At 35.2% G+C, this 18986-nt stretch overlaps 1 protein-coding gene across 1 annotated transcript; it reads right to left on the bottom strand.

Moving 5' to 3' along the window:
* Positions 1–10714: 10714 nt before the first annotated feature.
* Positions 10715–17235, bottom strand: LOC104247863 (uncharacterized). The gene is made up of 4 exons (XM_009803993.2): positions 17021–17235; positions 12775–12897; positions 11068–11187; positions 10715–10990 (listed from the first exon to the last, which is right to left on the bottom strand). Exons 1-4 carry the CDS (start codon positions 17055–17057, stop codon positions 10926–10928), a joined length of 345 nt encoding a protein of 114 aa, XP_009802295.1. The 5' UTR covers positions 17058–17235; the 3' UTR covers positions 10715–10925.
* Positions 17236–18986: the final 1751 nt, after the last annotated feature.

Raw genomic sequence — 18986 nt, 5'->3', positions numbered from 1 at the left:
GCACTTATAAACGCACCAGTATGACTTTGATCTTCATCATATTTAAAAGCAATAATACGTTTTTGCATACAAAAATTATCATCTATTCAATGGCATGTAACAGTTAAATAATCATTTCCATTTACAGCACGACCAATATCAGGAGTAAGAGAAACTTTACAAGAAAGACTAGCGAACAAATAACGTATATATGTCTGATATTGTCCATAAAGACTAAAGATATCAGATCTACAAGTACTTCTAGGAATACCTTTAAACATAGAGTTATAAATTCTTTGAATATAAGTAAGAAGATATGGTGAAGAAGCAAAACTAAAAGGTAAACAACCTAAAACAATCATTTTAGCTAATTCTTCTCGATCTTTTTTAATATCGTATTTACCCATTAACCCCCCAGTGACCGGATTAAGTTTTGGTTGCCCAGCTTCATCGTCTACTCCCCAATCAATAGAATGAATTTCTTCCATGTGCCTACGAAGTTAACCCGTTCCCCCATTCTTACCGGGCTCGTATTTATAAACTTCATTACATATTTTACATTTTACATAATCTTTCTCATTTTCAAGTCTATCAAAAAAATTCCAACACTTACTTCTTAATCTTCTATTATTCTTAATAGGCAAAGGAGGCTTACTTACACTTCCACCTCTAATATTTTGACTAGCATTACCGGGTGTAGGTGGTGGTGTTTCAAGATTATCGGGTGATTGAATATCATCTAAAATATCATCTAAATCATCATCAATACCAAAATTTTCTTGAAGTAGCTCATAATCTACATTTACGTTTTCGGGTGAACTTTCAGAAACATGTGTTGCACTACTAGAAGAACCACCTCTTACTCTTTTGGAATTTTTCTTACTACCACCTTTACTAGTGCAAGCTTTTTTGGCCGCTCTAAGTAAATCCATTATCTAATTTAAAACAAAAAATTCAAATAATAATTCTAAATAATAAAGAGAAAGGGATGGAATGAGTGTACCGAGATTCCGAAATCCGAATGCCGCACTAAATTTGATATAGAAACGAGAAAGTAAAAACTCAAACTTCAAATCTTCAATTGATATTTGATAACTTGATAATTAATGTCACACTTCACTTGAATAATTGAATTAGAAATTTATGATAATAATACTTTTGTAATGAAAGTATGAAACTTGTAAGTTGAAACTTGAAAGCTTGAAATAATGAGCAATTGAGAATATTATCAAGAGAGAATTGAGAGATAATTAGAGAGAATTGAGAGATAATTGTGAGGAATAATGAAAAAGAAAGGAAGTATTTATAGTTTTTTAAAAGGATTCAATTGCAAGTTACAAATTATAAAGGGGGGGGGGGAGAGCTAAAATATAAATAATATATCAAATTTTGGCTGTTTTTGACAGATTTGGCCGTTAGCCAACGATCATTTTTGAAATTTGACCGTTGGCAACGGTCAGTTTTGATTTAAAAAAAATTTAGTCGGTTTAGCGGGCTGAGGCCCGTTAAGAACCCGTTAAGGGCTTAACGGGTTGTGGCGGGTTCGGGTACCCGTTTGGCGAAAACTTAACGTTACTAGCCCCCCCCCCCGGTCCAACCCGTCCCAACCCGCACACATATGAACAATAACGGGCTGGACCGGACTGACCCGGGTTGTTAGCGGGTCAGCCCGGCCCGATTAACACCTCTACTTTCAATTAAGGGATCTTTGTACAAATAGTCACAAATTCATTGTTTTTTTTTTAAATCAGTATACATAGATTATGTAATAATTATACACAGTTAGATATATATTATATATAAACTATACTTATATAATACATTTATTAGCTATATTTAATTTAAGTGATTGCATTAGTGATTATTAAAATTAATTATCCTTGAATTAATTACCGAAAATTTGTTCAAGACAAAGGGAAAAACAAGATTCCCACCCTGAACAATCTTAAGAAGATGATCGAAATGGAATAATCTAAAAGCAGAGTAAAATTGTACGGTACAATTTGTACCAAATGAAACGATGGCGACAAATTAAAATTGGGAAATCCTCTCTGCATCAAAATCAAAAGCATCTTACAAGTAAGGCACTGTCAACCTCAATGCCACGTGTTTCTCTCATTTAGACTGACCTAACATGACTCATGCTTGTCATCTCTACATTATTAATAAATAAAAACATTCACCTCATACTATTTGAATTCAGTTACCTTATTTTATTATATATTTGAAAAAACATGAAAATACAATTTCGAGTGCAAATGCCAAAAGGTTCAACTTTTGAGTATTTTGCAAAAGTTCAAAAATAACAACAGGCAAGTGGCAAGTAGTAGCTAGCAAATCTCTATAGAGGAATCACCAGCAAATATACCTGAGCCTGAGTTCAAGGCAATTTGAAAGAGAAGGCAAGTCAACAATATAATTAAATTAAGAGAAAATAGTAATTTCAAGTTGAAATTGAATAAATATATAATTGAAGGCTGAGCAAACAATATATACTAAATCGAGGAGACAGGACACGTTCCTGTGCTGGAACTCCATCCCTCAGAAGAAACAAGAAAGGAAAATTTTCAAATCTTGAGGAAGAAAATTAACTATGCAACTACTCAACCATATATAACATACATTCCATTGCACATTATTGGTGTCAAATGGGAAGTATCTCCACAATCTTTGTACTTACTCATTGTTTTTGGACGAATGCGTTTTTTATTTTTATTTTTTTGGGGGAGGAGGATTTCAGAGGCGGGCCTACGTTGATGGTTGAGAGGTCACGGGACCACGTTAACCTTGGCAAATACCCCTATATATATATATATATATATATATATATATATATATATATATATATATAGCTGGAACCCCTTAAATATTTTTCGTGTGCCCCTAGACAAAAAGAAATGAACTAGAGGGGTGCTTTTAAGGGGGCATTTAAGTTTCTAGCTTTGCTGTAGGTCGTGGGTTCAAAACTCATTTTCACCACTTTCTCCTGCTTCACTTTTTTACTTTTTTCTTCTTTTTTTTTGAATTCAATTATAGTTTAGTTTTAAAATATAATAGTCAACTTACTTAATTTTATTCCTTTTTTATAATTTTTGAAGTTTGAACACCTTTTTGTTCACAGGCCCCTTTTTTATTTGAGAAAAAGCTAAAAATTTTAAAGTTTGAAACAGTCTTAAATCAAATACCTTCCCTTTCCGTAGCACCTATTTTGCGAAAAAATCTCTCTTTGTTCTATGATTTCTATTTTTTTAGAACTTCTTTTTATTTGTACTTAGATGATAAGTCATCATAATCATTGAGTTTTTAAAGAGTTGCCCGCCAAATTTTATCGCTAGTAATTAGCATACAATGATGTCCGTCGTGCTCAAATCCTGGGTCCGCCCGTGGGAGGATTGGGTAGCAATTTCATGCATGGGAATAATCAAACTTTAGTTGTAAATTTTTTTAAGTTTTTCACTCTCTTTTTTCGGCTATTTATGATTGGAACGGGTCTTTAAACAGGTTTCGAGTTTTACATCGTTGTTTGTACGGTATTTAGTTGAATAAATAATTTTGTAATAACTGAGGTTGTACGTTGTAGCCAATCATTTGCAGACATCCAATTCAAAATAATAAAAGTAGTAGTATTAATTAGACAAACTATATGAATGACTTTGTTAAACCTATTATGAAGCTACTACTAAATCTTTTAAACCTAACTACTTATTCGACAGCTTATTTAGTGACCCAACTACTTATATCACCAGTTTATTATACTTTTGTATAGGGTTGGTTAATATAAACTTTGGTTTTTGGTTATCCACCTAAGCTACTAGACATGAAATTTATTAACCTACAAAAGCAATAATTAACTATTTTACCGTTAGTTTCGTCTTTTGGGATGAAAACAAAAAGTGTAAGAAGGGTTTCAGATCAAATCCTGAATATTACTTGTAAGTGAATTCTTTAAACTAGCGTTTGGACATATATATTTGGTTGAAACTTGAAAAAATAGTTTTTAAAATTGTGTTGAAAAATAATTTTTGGAAGTTAAAGTTGTGTTTGGACATGCATTTTATTTCAAAAAAAAAACTTAAAACTTTGTGAGTAGAAAAAAGTTTCATCCAAAAACTGCCTAAACCAATATCCGTAAACTTGGAAAAAAATCAAAAACTGATCATGTTTCATGAATAAATAATATTTTTTTAAAAATATATATACCAAAAATCTATTGACAAACAGGTGCTAAGTAACAGTTTGGTCGCAATCTTGGTTATAAAACTTAAGAAGGTAGGGGACCAAACATGAGACTGGGATATTGGTGTACTTTTGGGAGGCTCCAAAAGTTTTTTATGGTCCAAGAAAATGACAGTAAATTGGATACTATGAGTTTATACGTTATGTATTGATGATATAAAAATTATTTAATTTACTCAAATTATTTATAAAATAATTACAAATAAATTTTTGGAATGATCATCATTGTTAGTTGGCAAAATACATAAGTTACCTCCCAAGCTATGGACCAAATCCCTCTTACACGCTTTTGGCGGACCAAAATTACTTTACACACTCAACCTTTCCGGAGTGTGTCTAAGACACCCCACTTTTGACCTAGTAAATTACACGCAAAACAGGCACGTGAAGAGGTAAAAAATAAAAATCTGAAATTTTATTTGAACGTTGTAGATTCAAGCGAGTTGATCCAAAGGTAAATATTTTTTTTCTTTTTATCCTTTTTTTCTTTTACCATTATATACAAAACACAAAAATGAAAAGAAAAAAGATTGCTAATGCTAAAACCTTCGTCCCCAACCTCCCTGCTCATTGGTCTTGTTCCCACGATATACCTCACCCAACCGCTCCAGTAGATCCAAGTAGGAATAAAAAAGAAATAATCTTTGGATTTAAAATCTCTACCCGTATTTTTCTCCATAGCCATGGAGTTATTTGTGAAACCCTTATCTTTTTTGTCTTTTATCAGTCGAAAATGGAGTTCTGCTTGAAACTCCGGCCAGTGAAATAGTTTAAATATTCTGCTTCAAGTTGAAAAATTAAGAAGTTAATACAATTGGGTGCTTCATTTATATGAATATGGCAGTGGCAAAAGAGGAGAGTTAATGGGTTTTTTTCTTGAAGGTTCTATCTGCCATGGCTGCTAAGGTTTTAGAGGAAGAATCATTGCACACTTCCATTACAACTTAATTGGTGCAAAATCAATAATCCATTTCAGATATCAATCAAAGAAATTCTGGGTTTTTCTTAAAGAATGGGAGAAAGAAGGTATTTTATGAGGGAGTTTTCTGATTAATCGGAGAGGAAAGTGATGGACAAGGGGAGGGAACGGTTGGGGGGAGGGGATAAGAGAAGGGGATAAGAGACGAGTGGGTTTGGGTTTGTTTTCTGATTTCTTTTCTTGTTTAAAAATTAGTATCAATTGGGATGCAAATTATGCATTTTCTTTTTTTACTTGAGTTATGACATGTATCAAGATTTAATTAGCGCATGTGATGCAATCTCTGAGATAAAGTGGTCAAATGGAAAGGTTGAGTGTGTAAGATAATTTTGGTCCACAAAAAATATGTAAGAGGAATTTGGTCCATAGGTTAGGTGATAACTTATGTATTTTGCCTTGTTAGTTTGATAAACTTATGTGATAGTTGAACTGTTATTGCAAGTTACCTGATATGTTAATGGTGTAAAATCTCTTTAAACTATGCAGTGTAATAAGATTTCGTCTCAAATATGTCTCGGAATTGTAAAAAGGTATTCCAAAGGAATTTTTACCTATATAATGTAATCTTATTTACCTCTCTTAAAGAGGTTATCACGTAATTATATTAGCATATATAAAATATTATATTTCAATATTATCCATTTTCTCTCTGACACTTCTTTTTATCACGCCTATTGTTTGTTCAATCAAATGATTCTTTCAAAATCCACTAAATACAATAATCACAACCAAATGAACAAATTTGGGTATCCCCGGAATACATAAATAAAAAGGCAGATATAGGAGCAACATGACTTAATGAAAATGTTTGATTCATGAGGTTCCTTTCTGGATTCCTTTTCGAGGAATAAACTTATGCTATATGTTATTGGATTATTGTCATTGATCATATTGTTTAGCTTTTTCGCCTAGAGAAGAAAGGTCGTGGAATCAAATACTAGGTGTTAGCTCATTAAAAAACTCCATTGACTGACATTAAAAAAGTTCGAATCTTTGAATATAAAAATTAAATTTTGCGAAATTATTATTTGTTTGGATTGGGTGTCATTGCAAATGATTGGGAATATTATTTGGAGTTTATATCTTAATTTTGAGTGAATTGGTAAATATTCGAGTTGGTTTTGGTTGAATTTTAAGATTGAAACTCAAGGAAAAATACATGAAAAAATTATATATTTTTTGTATGTCGGAAGTAAAAACAGCGTAAAAATATGAACAAATTGCATATAAATTATAGTTTTTGACCGGATTTCTGTACTAAAAAATTATATTTTGATCGAATTTGTATATATTTTATAAGAAAACTTTAGTTTCGTTTTGTAATTAATAGGAAAATTTAAATAAATCGGATAAATAAATTTAAAATTTCGTTTATATACGAAAAAGTCCCATTCCAAAAGTCAGTAATCACTACTAGAAATTCGGCAAAAACCGACCGCGGTCGACCGACCAAAAAAAGGGCCAAAAGTCGGTCGGTTTTCAAAATATTTTACTTTCTAATTTTTTTATGAAACTGACCAAAGTCTTTAGTGCAAAAATGCAGGAAACTATTTTTAAGTACCGTGAAATTTATTTTTCAAGAAACTGACCAACTTTGGTCGGTTTTTTATTTAAAATAAATTAAAATTAATATTTAAAAAACCGACCGATTAATTCGGCCGGTCATTTTAAAAACCCGACCGAATTCTGTCGGTAATTTGATGTTTTAATAAAACCAACTGACATTGGTCGGTTATTTTCATGCGAAAATATAGTTAAAGAGTATAAATGAAATAAAAGAGAGTCTTAAAACAAAATGCACCAATGGTCTAGTAGTAGAATAGTATCCTGCCATAGTACAGATGCCGGTTCGATTTTCAGATGGTGTATTTTTTAAGTACATAATTAAAATACCGAGCGACTTTGGTCGGTCTCTTCAGCATTTTTTTTTTAATTTAATTGACCGACCAACTTTGGTCGGTATGCCCTTCCGACCTTCAAAAATACCGACCGCATGTTAATGGTCGCGTTTTAGATGGTTATTGGTCATTACCGATCTACTTTGGTCGATTTTTTTGGATGGTTTTCCCAAATTTCTAGTAGTGAATGACATGAGAAAATTGAGTAATATAAATGCTCTAGGATGGGTGTCTAAAACTATGTAGGTGGACCATTCAAATGGGATAGTATTATTGCACAAATAGAACCCTAGCTAGCAAAACATTTACTCAAGCCCATGTGAGCAATAAAATTTAGACCCAACTAGTACTTAAATTACAAATGGCAAACAACAGATGTATATTCATGATCAGATACAGGGGCTATAAGTTCTTGAGCACACTAATGTGTTTTATGATATCAAGACAAACACTTAAATTTTAGTGTTAGATCTAACAACTAATTAGATATTCATATTAGTTGGATTTGGATCTAACTAATCCACTGGTGTGTGCCAATAAGTTTTGAATTATTTGTTTGTCGTTGTTTAATGTCGTTAATGTTTATATATTTGAACTAAAAAGAAAAAGAAATCAAATCCATGCACACACACGCATGCAGATGATATAATGTCCCCACTACCCATCGCTTTATAACTTTAATTATTAAATCAAGGGAGTCAAGATTTAGTAATTTGACTCTGACACTTAAGAAAATAACATTTGATCTTTCAGTTCCTAGGATACCAAGCCATCTTGAGCATCTCCACTTGAATAATCTGATTGCTAGTATTACTAACATAAACTAACTAAATTAATAATTAATGATGGCTCCAAAAGCAGTGCATGACCACTTATGTGCGATTAATCTATCTCCAACTACAGCTTTACTCATGCAAATTAACCCACCCTAGTCAATACACCCGAAAGCGAAAGCGATGGCGAAGTCAAAAATCTTAATGAGTGAATTCAAAAACATGATTTTTTTTTTTTATAGTAAATGAATACACTTAGCAATCAAGGTATATATTAGAAAATTTGTCTTTTAACACATTTAGACAATGTAACTTTTCGACTTTGGGAATTCAATTCAACCCTTAAATACACTTTGCTATGCCTGCAAAATGTTTTCGAGAATTCCCATATAAGTTCAACAAGTATATATACTCTTTGTAAGCAAGTACAAATCAAGTAGAAAACTCCATAGGATTCATCGGAAAAACAGGTGGAGCACATGTGCAAATTTGTCATCACATTACATGGCAATATTATTTGGTAGAGAAAGCTGCCCTACAAAAGATTATCAAAATATATACTTGTGGGGAAAAAGTCATGGGGTATAGCTTCTTCCCAATTACCAATTGCTAGCGTAAGAAGTTTGATAAATTTTTCTCTTGATTGTGTTATTCGTAAAACTTTATCATTTCCATGTCATTTTGGTCAAGTATATCGATTAAGTAATTTTTATTTTCGTATAACGACAGCATTCGAATCACTAGCACGCACCTTGTTTTTTTTTTTTTCGGTACTCGCATTGGAACCCGACTATATTCAGATTCTCGCCGCGTAGGGCTCCATTCGGGGCGAAGCGCTTCCTATCAAGAATTTTTCCATACCCAAGCCTCGAACTCGAGACCTCTGGTTAAGGAAAGAACAGTCTCATCCATTGCACCACATCCTTTGGTGGTATTTGCACGCACCTTCTATTAAATACCTACTGTATCCCATAATCATAAAATAATTTCATTAAAACCAAACTACTCATAATCTGTGGTAAAGATAGCATGATTCAACCAAAGAATGTATAGTTTATTAACTCCACAACAAATATTTGGAGGGTTATTTTTTCAACTTCACCATTACTTTTGGGGAATACTAATTTTATTGTTTTGGTAATTCGGGGGAATACTATTTGAGATGGTAATTCCCAATAAAGTTAACTTTTTTTTTTCTTCAGAAATACGTTTAGAATTAGAGTAACGGAATGTTTGATATAAAATTTTATGATTAGTCATAATATGCATTGCATCTTTATATTTCTTTTTGCACTTTTTTCGGTAAGTAATTGCTTAAAGATATTGACCTTTGCTTATGATATCTCAAGTCAGTGGGGACCTTTATGTGAGAAGTGGAGAACATCATTTTAAAACGTTGGGAACTGGTTACATGCCTAGTTCCAAAGGGACAATATCTTTGATTTATGTACCAAACCAAAGTGCCCTAATCTTTTTTGCTTTTATGGGTAAATGTAAAACTCTTCTAAGTATTCAGCGTGAAATTTGTCAAAGTATATCATGTTTTTTGCTTTGAAATAAAGTACTCAAATGCACCTTTGCGGCCGCCGTCTCCTACTTCCCATCCCATCTTAGGGTGTCATTAGGAATTGTCTATGTAGGTTTATAGAGGATTAGGAATGTAGGTTAAGTTCAAATTATGTATTTTTTTTGTGGATAGGCACAATAATGAGGGTTTGTAAAATGAGTAAATAACATCGGACTGGCTCTTCTTATTAAAAAGTATAAGCACCAAATTTTGACTCCAAATTTAGGGAGGATTTTCGCTCTTTTTTTCTTGTTAAAGGGGAATCTCACTCTAGTTTAAGCTCCAACACAAATTCAAGATAAACTTACAGCTAAATTAATTGTTGCTAAAAAGGATATGAAATCTAAACTTTTAGTATTTACAAGCACCAAACGAAATTAGGATACATGAATACTTGAATAGAATGAAAATAGTAAAGGGCTCACACAATGGATATACTTGATTTATACGGCTATAGATTAAAGGGAATTAAGTTCTTGCCACAAATGGAAATTTTCTGCTACACTTTAGAATAACATCTCATAAATGCATCACTATACAAACTTAAAAAATGACAAAATTTTCCCATATTTCAAGTAATTTTTTTCCCTTGCAGAATATTTCAAATGTGGTCGTAATAAACATGTTAGAGAGAAATATATGAAAAATAAAATAACACAATAAATGAAAATCTTCTAGACCATTACCCCCTCCTGTCCATAATAAGTGCTTTTTGGCTCTTTTTTTGTGGTCCAAAATAGTGATTTTTCTAGATTTCAAGAATGAATTAATTAGTTTTTTCCTACATTGCCCTTGGAGTAAATAATGTTGGAATATGTGTTAGTAGTGTTTATGTGAAGAGATAGTAAAGGTTAATATGGTCAATTTTATTGCTAATTAATATTTAAAAGTGAATTTCTTAGTATGTGTGAAAACAATCAAAAAATCACTTATTTTGATAGTATAAAGGAGCAATTAATGCATTATTAATACCGAATAAGTATAACCTTAGGTTAAGCATCTGGATGTTCAGTCTACCATGTGCATTTGTTACTCCTAGATTGCTTGTCCGTACACGTGTGCATGATCGTGCACTGTGTTTTGTTTTGATAAACACCATAATTAATTATCTTAAAATCTTACAAAATAAAAAGATTTAATTGTGATCATAATAATAGCTAGTTCGAAGTAGGTACCCAGTGTCTAATTGATGGGCTTAGTTCGAAGTAGCCCAACATTGCATTGAAGCCCATGATATCCACCACCCTTGATCCTATAAAAGATCCAATGTACAGAAATTAAATTTGATGATTATGCTAAGATGGATATATTATGTCCCAAAAAAAAAATACCATGGTACATGGTTGCTGCTGTGGCAAGATGGATATTTTGATATCATGACATGAAACCATAATACATAAATGGAAATGGATCTTTGAAAGAAATGACTTGTGAGAGCAATTTACACCATTTACAGTCTCAATGAAGCATGGTTACTTGACTATGTCGCCTTTTCAGTTTTCACCAATCAAATTTGTTGGTTCGCTCAAAACATATTTGGGCAACTCATACTTGGCACCTGCATTGGAAGAATTTCCATAAGTGAGATCCTCAGGAATGGGAGTTGGAAAGTGTTGATCAAAGTGTACTACAAACCTCTCTCATCATAGCAGATAGTTAAATCAGGGACTTGCACAATAATCCCAGCACTGTCGACGAATGCTTGTGCAAGGCTTACGTCTGCCTCTGCAGCAGCTCGTAGTGCATCCCATATCTCTGAAAATGGAGTATAATACGCTGTAAGAATATGATTTGCATACATTACACTGTTTCCGGAGTGAACCTTCCTACTTGGTCTATTCCTAACTACAGCAAATATACTGCCTCAACAGCAGCTCATACGTTCAATAGCTTTATACAATCTCTAAATTTTAGCAATCACCACCACAAAACGTAATCATATACTTGGTGTCCCATCAATTTGGGACATGAAAAGATGAGGTTCAATGCATTGAATAAAGGGCAGCCCGGGGAAGGTCCGCACTCTCAAATATGAACAGCATGGACTGAAAACAAATCAATATTGAGGTTTACTAGACAGCTTTCCTTGGTGCGATCAAAAAGGGTTCTCTTGAAAGTTGACATATTAGAAAGTTAATCTTTCTTTTCTGTTTTTTTTGAAAAGTCAAGAGTACCATTTCATTATAAAATATAATTACTATTTCATTAGCTAATGTGCGTTCTTTTAGATGAACTATTTGAAAGAAAGATGCAGCTTCTCTCTAACAATATGCAAGGCACCACATATCTGGAGATGAAACACATTTCTAATAGTTAGCAGTATTACAAACTGAGAGCACCCCCTGCTGCTAACAAAATTACAGAATTCACTTATAGAGAGTTACTATAGATGATTTAGCAGAAAATTTCTCAAGGATCGTTAATGTGTTATCACTCAAGAGCATGTTAGGAATTTAGTTATCACAATGTCAATGTTCTCATAACTGAAAACAGCCGAAATAGGGCGCATTACTTAAAATTATATGTAGGATGCATATTCAAGAAGAAATATTATGTTCAGCTTGATTTTCTATAACAGCCCAATCCACAGTGATATTGTCCGCTTTGGGCCCAAGGCCTACACGGCTATAAAACGCGTCACTAGAGTCTAAGGCATGTATACTTATATACCCAGCACCTCTCCCGTGTTTTGTCGATGTGGAATTCGCCTAGGGTGTCATATACACAACCCCTTAGGGACTCAACGTCCTCGCTGAGGTTTTTCCCACCACCGTTCAAGGTTGCACGCGGAGTGCTCTGATACCATATGTAACAGCCCAGCCTACTAGTGATATTATCCGCTTTGGGCCTAGGCTTGCACAGTTTTAAAACGCGCCAATAGAGTCTAAGGTCTGTCTACTTATATACCCAACATCTAACCGTGTTTTGTCGATGTGGGATTCGCCCAGAGTGATACATTCAGAGTCGTTCTTTTCTAAAAGAGAGATCCAAGTTACTGACTACTGGAGCCAGATCGTTATGATAAAAGTTTAATGCATGATAAAGGCACTCCCAAAGTAAAACTTACAGCAACTTATCATCAATAAGGATCTTTCCGATCCATACTTAAGCAGTTTCGACACACCATATACTGTCAATCCACTCTACCCCAAGCTCCCAAATAGATTGTCAGACATCATCAGATGTGTATTCTAGAGTTAACAATTGACCTATCACTAACTGGTTAGGCAAATTTAAACACAGTGGCCAACAGTACTGTTTAACTTGATCATGTATCCAGCTCTATTGAACCAGTGGTTCCAGAAACTTGAACAAGCTAGTAAAAATTATCAAGAAATGTACCTTTTCTACCCCCATAGTGTGGGGCAGTGTCCCAGAATTCATCACGCATCTGTACAAGCTGAGCTCTTGTTATTGGTTCTGAGTGTTTCCATGGCTTTGGTTTTCGTATCTTCTTAACAGTTTCTGCAAATGAAGGAGCAAGATAAGATGTCAGCAAAGTACAGTATTTTAAATTATAACACATATCTAATACGAGCAGCATTCAAGTATTACCAAAATGATTTAAAGTTGAAACCTCTACCTTGAGAACAGAACAACTCTTCAAAGTTAAAAGATTTTTCACATGGTTACTGGAAATTTAGCATCCATCTTTACTGCTCTGAACTTAAAGGCTGTTAGAACAGAAAATCAGATAAGATTCCAGTTAAATTCCTTTTGTTCTCTATTTCTTTAAATATGGACAATCCTCTTAACAACCTGTCCGCTTCACATTGAGCACTGGGGCGTTATTCTATTTCTTGCTAACGCGGTTAGGTGCACATGCATATGTTTATTAACAGATTATAGCTCAATACAAGTTCAGATGAATTGTGAAAAGAAAATTTCGTGTTTTTCGAAATGGATCTCATGAAGAATGAAGCCACCACTAACTTCTCTGGGTCAAAATGTTGAGAAAAGGAGTAGGATGATAATAGAGGAACTTACAGCCTCATAAAGTGGTTTGGATGATCAAAGGTAAATTTACTGATAAACGCAAGGAAAGAAACAATAGCCACTTACCCATTACTTAGTTTATAACAATATGTGATCAATGGAGAAACCATCTTTGCCAGATGATGCGGCTAACTGGTTGTTCGGAGGAGAATTCTTCAAAGAAAGGACAAAGAACGAAAAAAAATACAAAAGGCTATTTCGTTGCTTTTGTCAAAGAGACGAGTAAGGGAAGACAAATTTTTGTATCCTTGGTGGTGACACTAAAATAAATAGAATTTTATATTGGACGTAACAAGGCCAAAGGATTTGGCAATGGGTAAAAGTCAATTGTCTAGAGCGAGGCACCACAGAGTATAGCAGTAGCTGGAGGGTCAAAAGTCACCCATCACATACATATACCAACAACAACAACAACAACGACTAAGTAAAATCCCACAAGTGGAGTCTGGGGAGGGTAGTGTGTACACATACCTTACCCCTACCCCGATGGAGTAGAGAGGTTGTTTCTGATAAACCCTCGGCTCAAGAAGACGAAAAAGACGAGAAGAGACAAGAATTCTTAAGTGGCATGAATTTAGAATTCTTAATTCATCGAACCCCCTTATTGGTTGTAAGGTGGATCCAAATCATTATGCTCACTCGAGAAGCCACCAAAAATAAGTTATATCAGCAAGCATAATTTGGCACCAGAACTTCTGTCCCACATTTTTGGATTCTTTAATCGGATTATAATTTGTTAATCATGCACTACTACTCCTTTAAAGCCGGAATCTTCACTTTAGAAGTAAAGCTTTTGAGTATCTGTTTCCCCTTTCAAAAGGGGATTCCTTACTACACTACAGGAAATAATCAGTAACTTCCAATGCCTTAAATTAAATTAGCCAACAATGCAAAGAACGACAAATTTTTGAGAACAGATGCTCTAAAAAGTAGAGAGTAACATTACTAGTACTAAAAACAGGTGATCTAGCACTATTTAGACTTTTATCTTCTGAGGAATGTAACTCTCCTAGAATGCCACTCTAAAGAGCCAAACAATACTCCATGCAGTGACATAAAGAACAAGCTAAACGTATGCATTAAAATAGTCGCACCAAATAATCATCAGTACTTCAATATAACATTCTGTAAACACAAACTTAGCAGGAGATGAAGGGCACTAGCTACAGAAGAAACTATGTTTTCTTATGGGGGAAAGACTCGGAGACTAGAAGGATCATTTATAAAGGGGAAATTTATTCAAAATCAATAGAAAACTGCAGATCATTGAACAGGAAAGAACAGCAGAGCACATGATAACAAAAGCCTAAGAGATATATGAGAATGGAAAATCCATTATAGAAAAATAGGAAACCATGAGACAACTCGAAATACCTAGCGCTTCTAATAAAGAGCTGAAGTCAGTATAGAAATAATTACAACTTATCTATAAAAACAAACGGAGTTAAATTGCAAGTACACAACCAAAACCAAAAGTCCAGACTAATAGTAGGTTGATAAAGAAGTTAAGCAAAACTGGCAGACAAACTTAACGGGTTGCGCACTGGAAAAATATGTGGACTGCAAAAGCAAACACAATTCAAATCATCCAAACAAAGGGCAATTGTTTACCATATGTTCTTTTACTCAACTTTGGTATACTAATGGGTAACAGCCAGCAGTCCACCTTTCCATACCATTGGAGAAAAGGATCTACTCAGACAAAGGGTATGCCATACCAAGTTTCATAGAGGAAAAGACTTTTCCTAGTGCATTTCCATATTCACTGTAGCAAATTATTTGATTTGACTATCTGAGTACACCTCTTTCGGAGGAGAAAATCAAACAGTCAACTAATGCATGAACTTTGGTAATTAGGAATTGAAAATCAAACCTTACAAAATCCAAATGATGAAAGTACCTCCGGTTGTGACAAAAGCTCCAATATGCTCTACCATCTCCCCTTTACAGGCTAATATCTTTAATTTATCAACACTGACTTGCTAAAGGACACATTCTTCATTAAACGAGGAGTGTCATGTTTTGTCGTCCAATATTACCAAACCATGCTATTTCAGTCCGTTCCATCTGCTCCTCGATTTCTAGGTTTGTCCTTCTTATTACATATCTGTCTTATCGAGTAAAATTTTCTCCAGATAAAGCATTGCTCGCTCACAGTAACCTAACATGTTACAGTTAGCATTACATGATTCTTCGTTAGATAATACAATTCTCCTTTCAATCTCACTGGATACATCTAGTTAAGTAACATAACAGGTGAACGTACTCTGTCCAGTGCATGTATTTTGATTTCTGCGAAGGGAAGCCTTGGAGCAACGGTAAAGTTGTCTCTGTGTGACCTATAGGTCACGGGTTCGAGCCGTGGAATCAACTATTAATACTTGCATCGGGGTAGGCTGCCTACATCACACCTTCTTAGGGTGCGGTCCTTCCCTCTTCCCTGGACCCTGCGTTAATGCGGGATGTTTCGTGCACCGTGTTGCCCTTTTATATTTTGATTTTTGCATTTTGTCAAGAATTCTGCCAAGTATCTCATTTATTGCTTTTAGGGTATTTTTTGACTCTCAAATAACACACTCCATTTATTCAAATTCTTTTGCACCTAACTGTTCTTCCACTTAAATCTTCTTCAGATATAATTTCAGAATTGGGATATGCATATGACAAGACAAACTGTGGACTTATACGAGGTAACAACACAAATAATTGGAGACAGATTTACCACAATAGTTTATCAACCTGTTTTTCATCATCACACTCATATCTTAAGTTAAATAGGCAACACATATCATCCTCACAACTACAACCTAACCCATTAATATCAAACAGCCACATTATCTTACAAAACGAAAACTACAGTTACATAAATAGTACTAATATCAACCCAATACCTAATTCATCACTAATTATTTATTATCAAATATCACTTACTTAAGCACCACTTAAATAGTCAAATAACCAAAGAAAACAGTTAAGCATTCTCCAGAAGAAACTCCTTGGAAAAGGCAAAATTATACATAACAGTAAACTCACAAGTAAACAATTACCATCAATGGCTACCGTAGGTGGTAAGCACCCCTCTTATCCTTAACTAGAGTCATAAGTCTCGAGACCTGGGAATGGAGATGCCTCTGGTAGGGAGCACTTCCCGAGGCGGAACAAGCCTTTGAGGTGTGGGTTCGGCTGAACGCAGTCACTTTTGCTTAAACATTGTATTTGTATTAGAAAATTCATTAAATATATATAAATTTTCAATTAGGAACCTAGCAAATTCAGAATCTATAAACTATAAATGCGAATCTGGGTTAGTCGGCCCCCAAATGCGAATATCAGACACCGCGTGAGAAACCCAAAGAGAAAGAACAGCTAACCAATTTTCTTAGCGCAAAATAATTTGAAAACGACTCGCACCATATATCAGTATAACCAGCTGAGAATCTCCAATAACTGCTAAGCAAATAAATTTGACCAAGAATAACAAGAGAGCAACCAACTTTCAAACCAAACGCAAATACTCAAAGCATATATCAAGAAAACCAAATGGATATCACAAAAAAATTGGTGAAGACAATAGTTTCAGCAAGAAGAGTACCATCTCCTTTGGAGCGTGAGGATCCGGCGCAACCCATAGTATCCAAGAACAACTCGGGAGTCAAATTCCCAGTCAATTATTGCTAAATATGCGTCGATGGGGCTAATTTTATATGCGAAAAAAGAAGAGAGATTTTGAGTTGGTTTGTGTTTCTTTTGAGGAGGTATTATTGCGTGCTCACGACTCTCTCACTGACAGCTATCTATATATAGCTTTTTCTTCTATCTGCTTTTTTTTTTTTTACTAGACAGACATTTGATTTTGGGTGAAATTAGAAACTTCGAAGAACGTTTGGAAGAAAAGAAAAGAAAGTCCACGATGATTCTATTCTTGAGAAATTGCTAGCGACTTTGGTTTATAATTTTTACATTAGTCCTTCTTTTTCTCCTCTTTGTTTATTTTTTTTCTTTTTCTTTTTCTTTTTTCAGAGTTTTTTTAAAAGTTTATAATTTGGATCAATATGGTGAAAAGGATTGGATGATCTCCGTGACAGAAAATAAAATAGGAACTCAATTGCAGACTTTCTAGCTTCCGGTCATACCAAGCTCCCACGAGTCTTAAGCAAAATTACATCGAGAACGAGCCTTGTTCGAACCTCCGAACAAGACCTTATTATTACGTGCTAAGGCATTTGAAATCTTTACAATCGCAAAGAAAAAGCAAAAAGAAACAAACTTGAAAATTGTCGAAGGGAAAAAGGGAAGAGCCTTGTATTTATACACATATAAAGATCTTTACAAAAGGCCAAACGGCCTCAACAAAAAATACAAAAGTACAAAAACGAAGGAAAATCTACAAGGCACCTAAGCCTAATCTCCACCGGAGCCCCCCTCGTCACCGGGACCATCGGAGTCTTCTCCGCCCTCGGATCCGCCGAAACCCTCGAAGCCTTCCTCGTTCTCGGGATATGCCAACTTCTTGGCCTTGGCCTCGAACCTCTTAGCATTTTCGATCTCGGCTGATAGGTCGAAGCCCCGGGCATGAACCTCCTCGAGGGCCTCCCTTCTGGACTACCACTTCACATATTCAACGATGTCTTTCAGGCGGTTCTGGGCTGCCCCAGCATCAGCTTTGTACTGGGCCGCCATCTCCTCACCATCGGCCTTGGTTACTTCCGCCACTGACTTGGCTGTTTTAACCTCAGTCGCAAGGGTATCCCATTCGGCAACAGCCGAGCCCAGTTGAGACTGAAGGTCCTCAATTTTTTGAGCACCTTTCTCCCTTGTCGCTCGAAGTTTGGGCCTTCGCCGAGGCCAACTGCTCCCGGGCAGTCTCCTTTTCCGAAGCCAAATGATCCATCTTGCCTTTCCACTCTTCGGTCTCGACCTTGATTACATCCATCTCGGCTCGGAGTTGGTCGATCCGGTCAAGCTTCTATCGGACATGCGGGTTTTGACTGTTAGTCACCATGTCTAGCTCGCCATCACTAACTTCAAAAATCTTTACTTGTTCCACTAGGTTGGCATGTTATTTCTGAGCCTCGTCCAACTCGGCTCGAAGGCTCTTGACTTCTCCTTCGCGTTGCTTGCTGAGAAGCTTATACATGTCCCTCTTCTTAGCAAACTCCTTGACTTCGGCCTCGAGTTGGCTAAGTTCATCCAGATACCGGAGAAAGGTCTCGTGGTGAAGCACCGAGGCCTACAAAATGAGGAAAGGAAAAAATATTAGAGTCCTCAAAACTGAGTCCGAAGATAAAAGAGTATGATAACACTTTATCTGGTTCAGCGCCTGTTGTGCTTCGTTGAACAAGCACGACAAATCCACCTAGTTCATTTTTGCCTGGTCTTCTTCGATTACCAGGCACCGGAGGTAACTAGCTATCCCGACGGGGGGGAAGAGAACCCGGGCATCCTCTGAAATGGTGATAATAATTGATCGCTTCCGACCAGGATCCATCCTCGGAGCAGGGAATCGGTTAATTAGCCTCGGGCTCGAGTTAGGCCCACCAAACTCTGAGGATGAACCC

Source organism: Nicotiana sylvestris, chromosome 2 (genome assembly GCF_000393655.2).
Source record: "Nicotiana sylvestris chromosome 2, ASM39365v2, whole genome shotgun sequence".
In the NCBI taxonomy this organism is placed as follows: Eukaryota; Viridiplantae; Streptophyta; class Magnoliopsida; order Solanales; family Solanaceae; genus Nicotiana; species Nicotiana sylvestris.
Note: the sequence above shows the minus strand (reverse complement) of the source record. Positions and strands in the feature narration are given on the sequence as shown.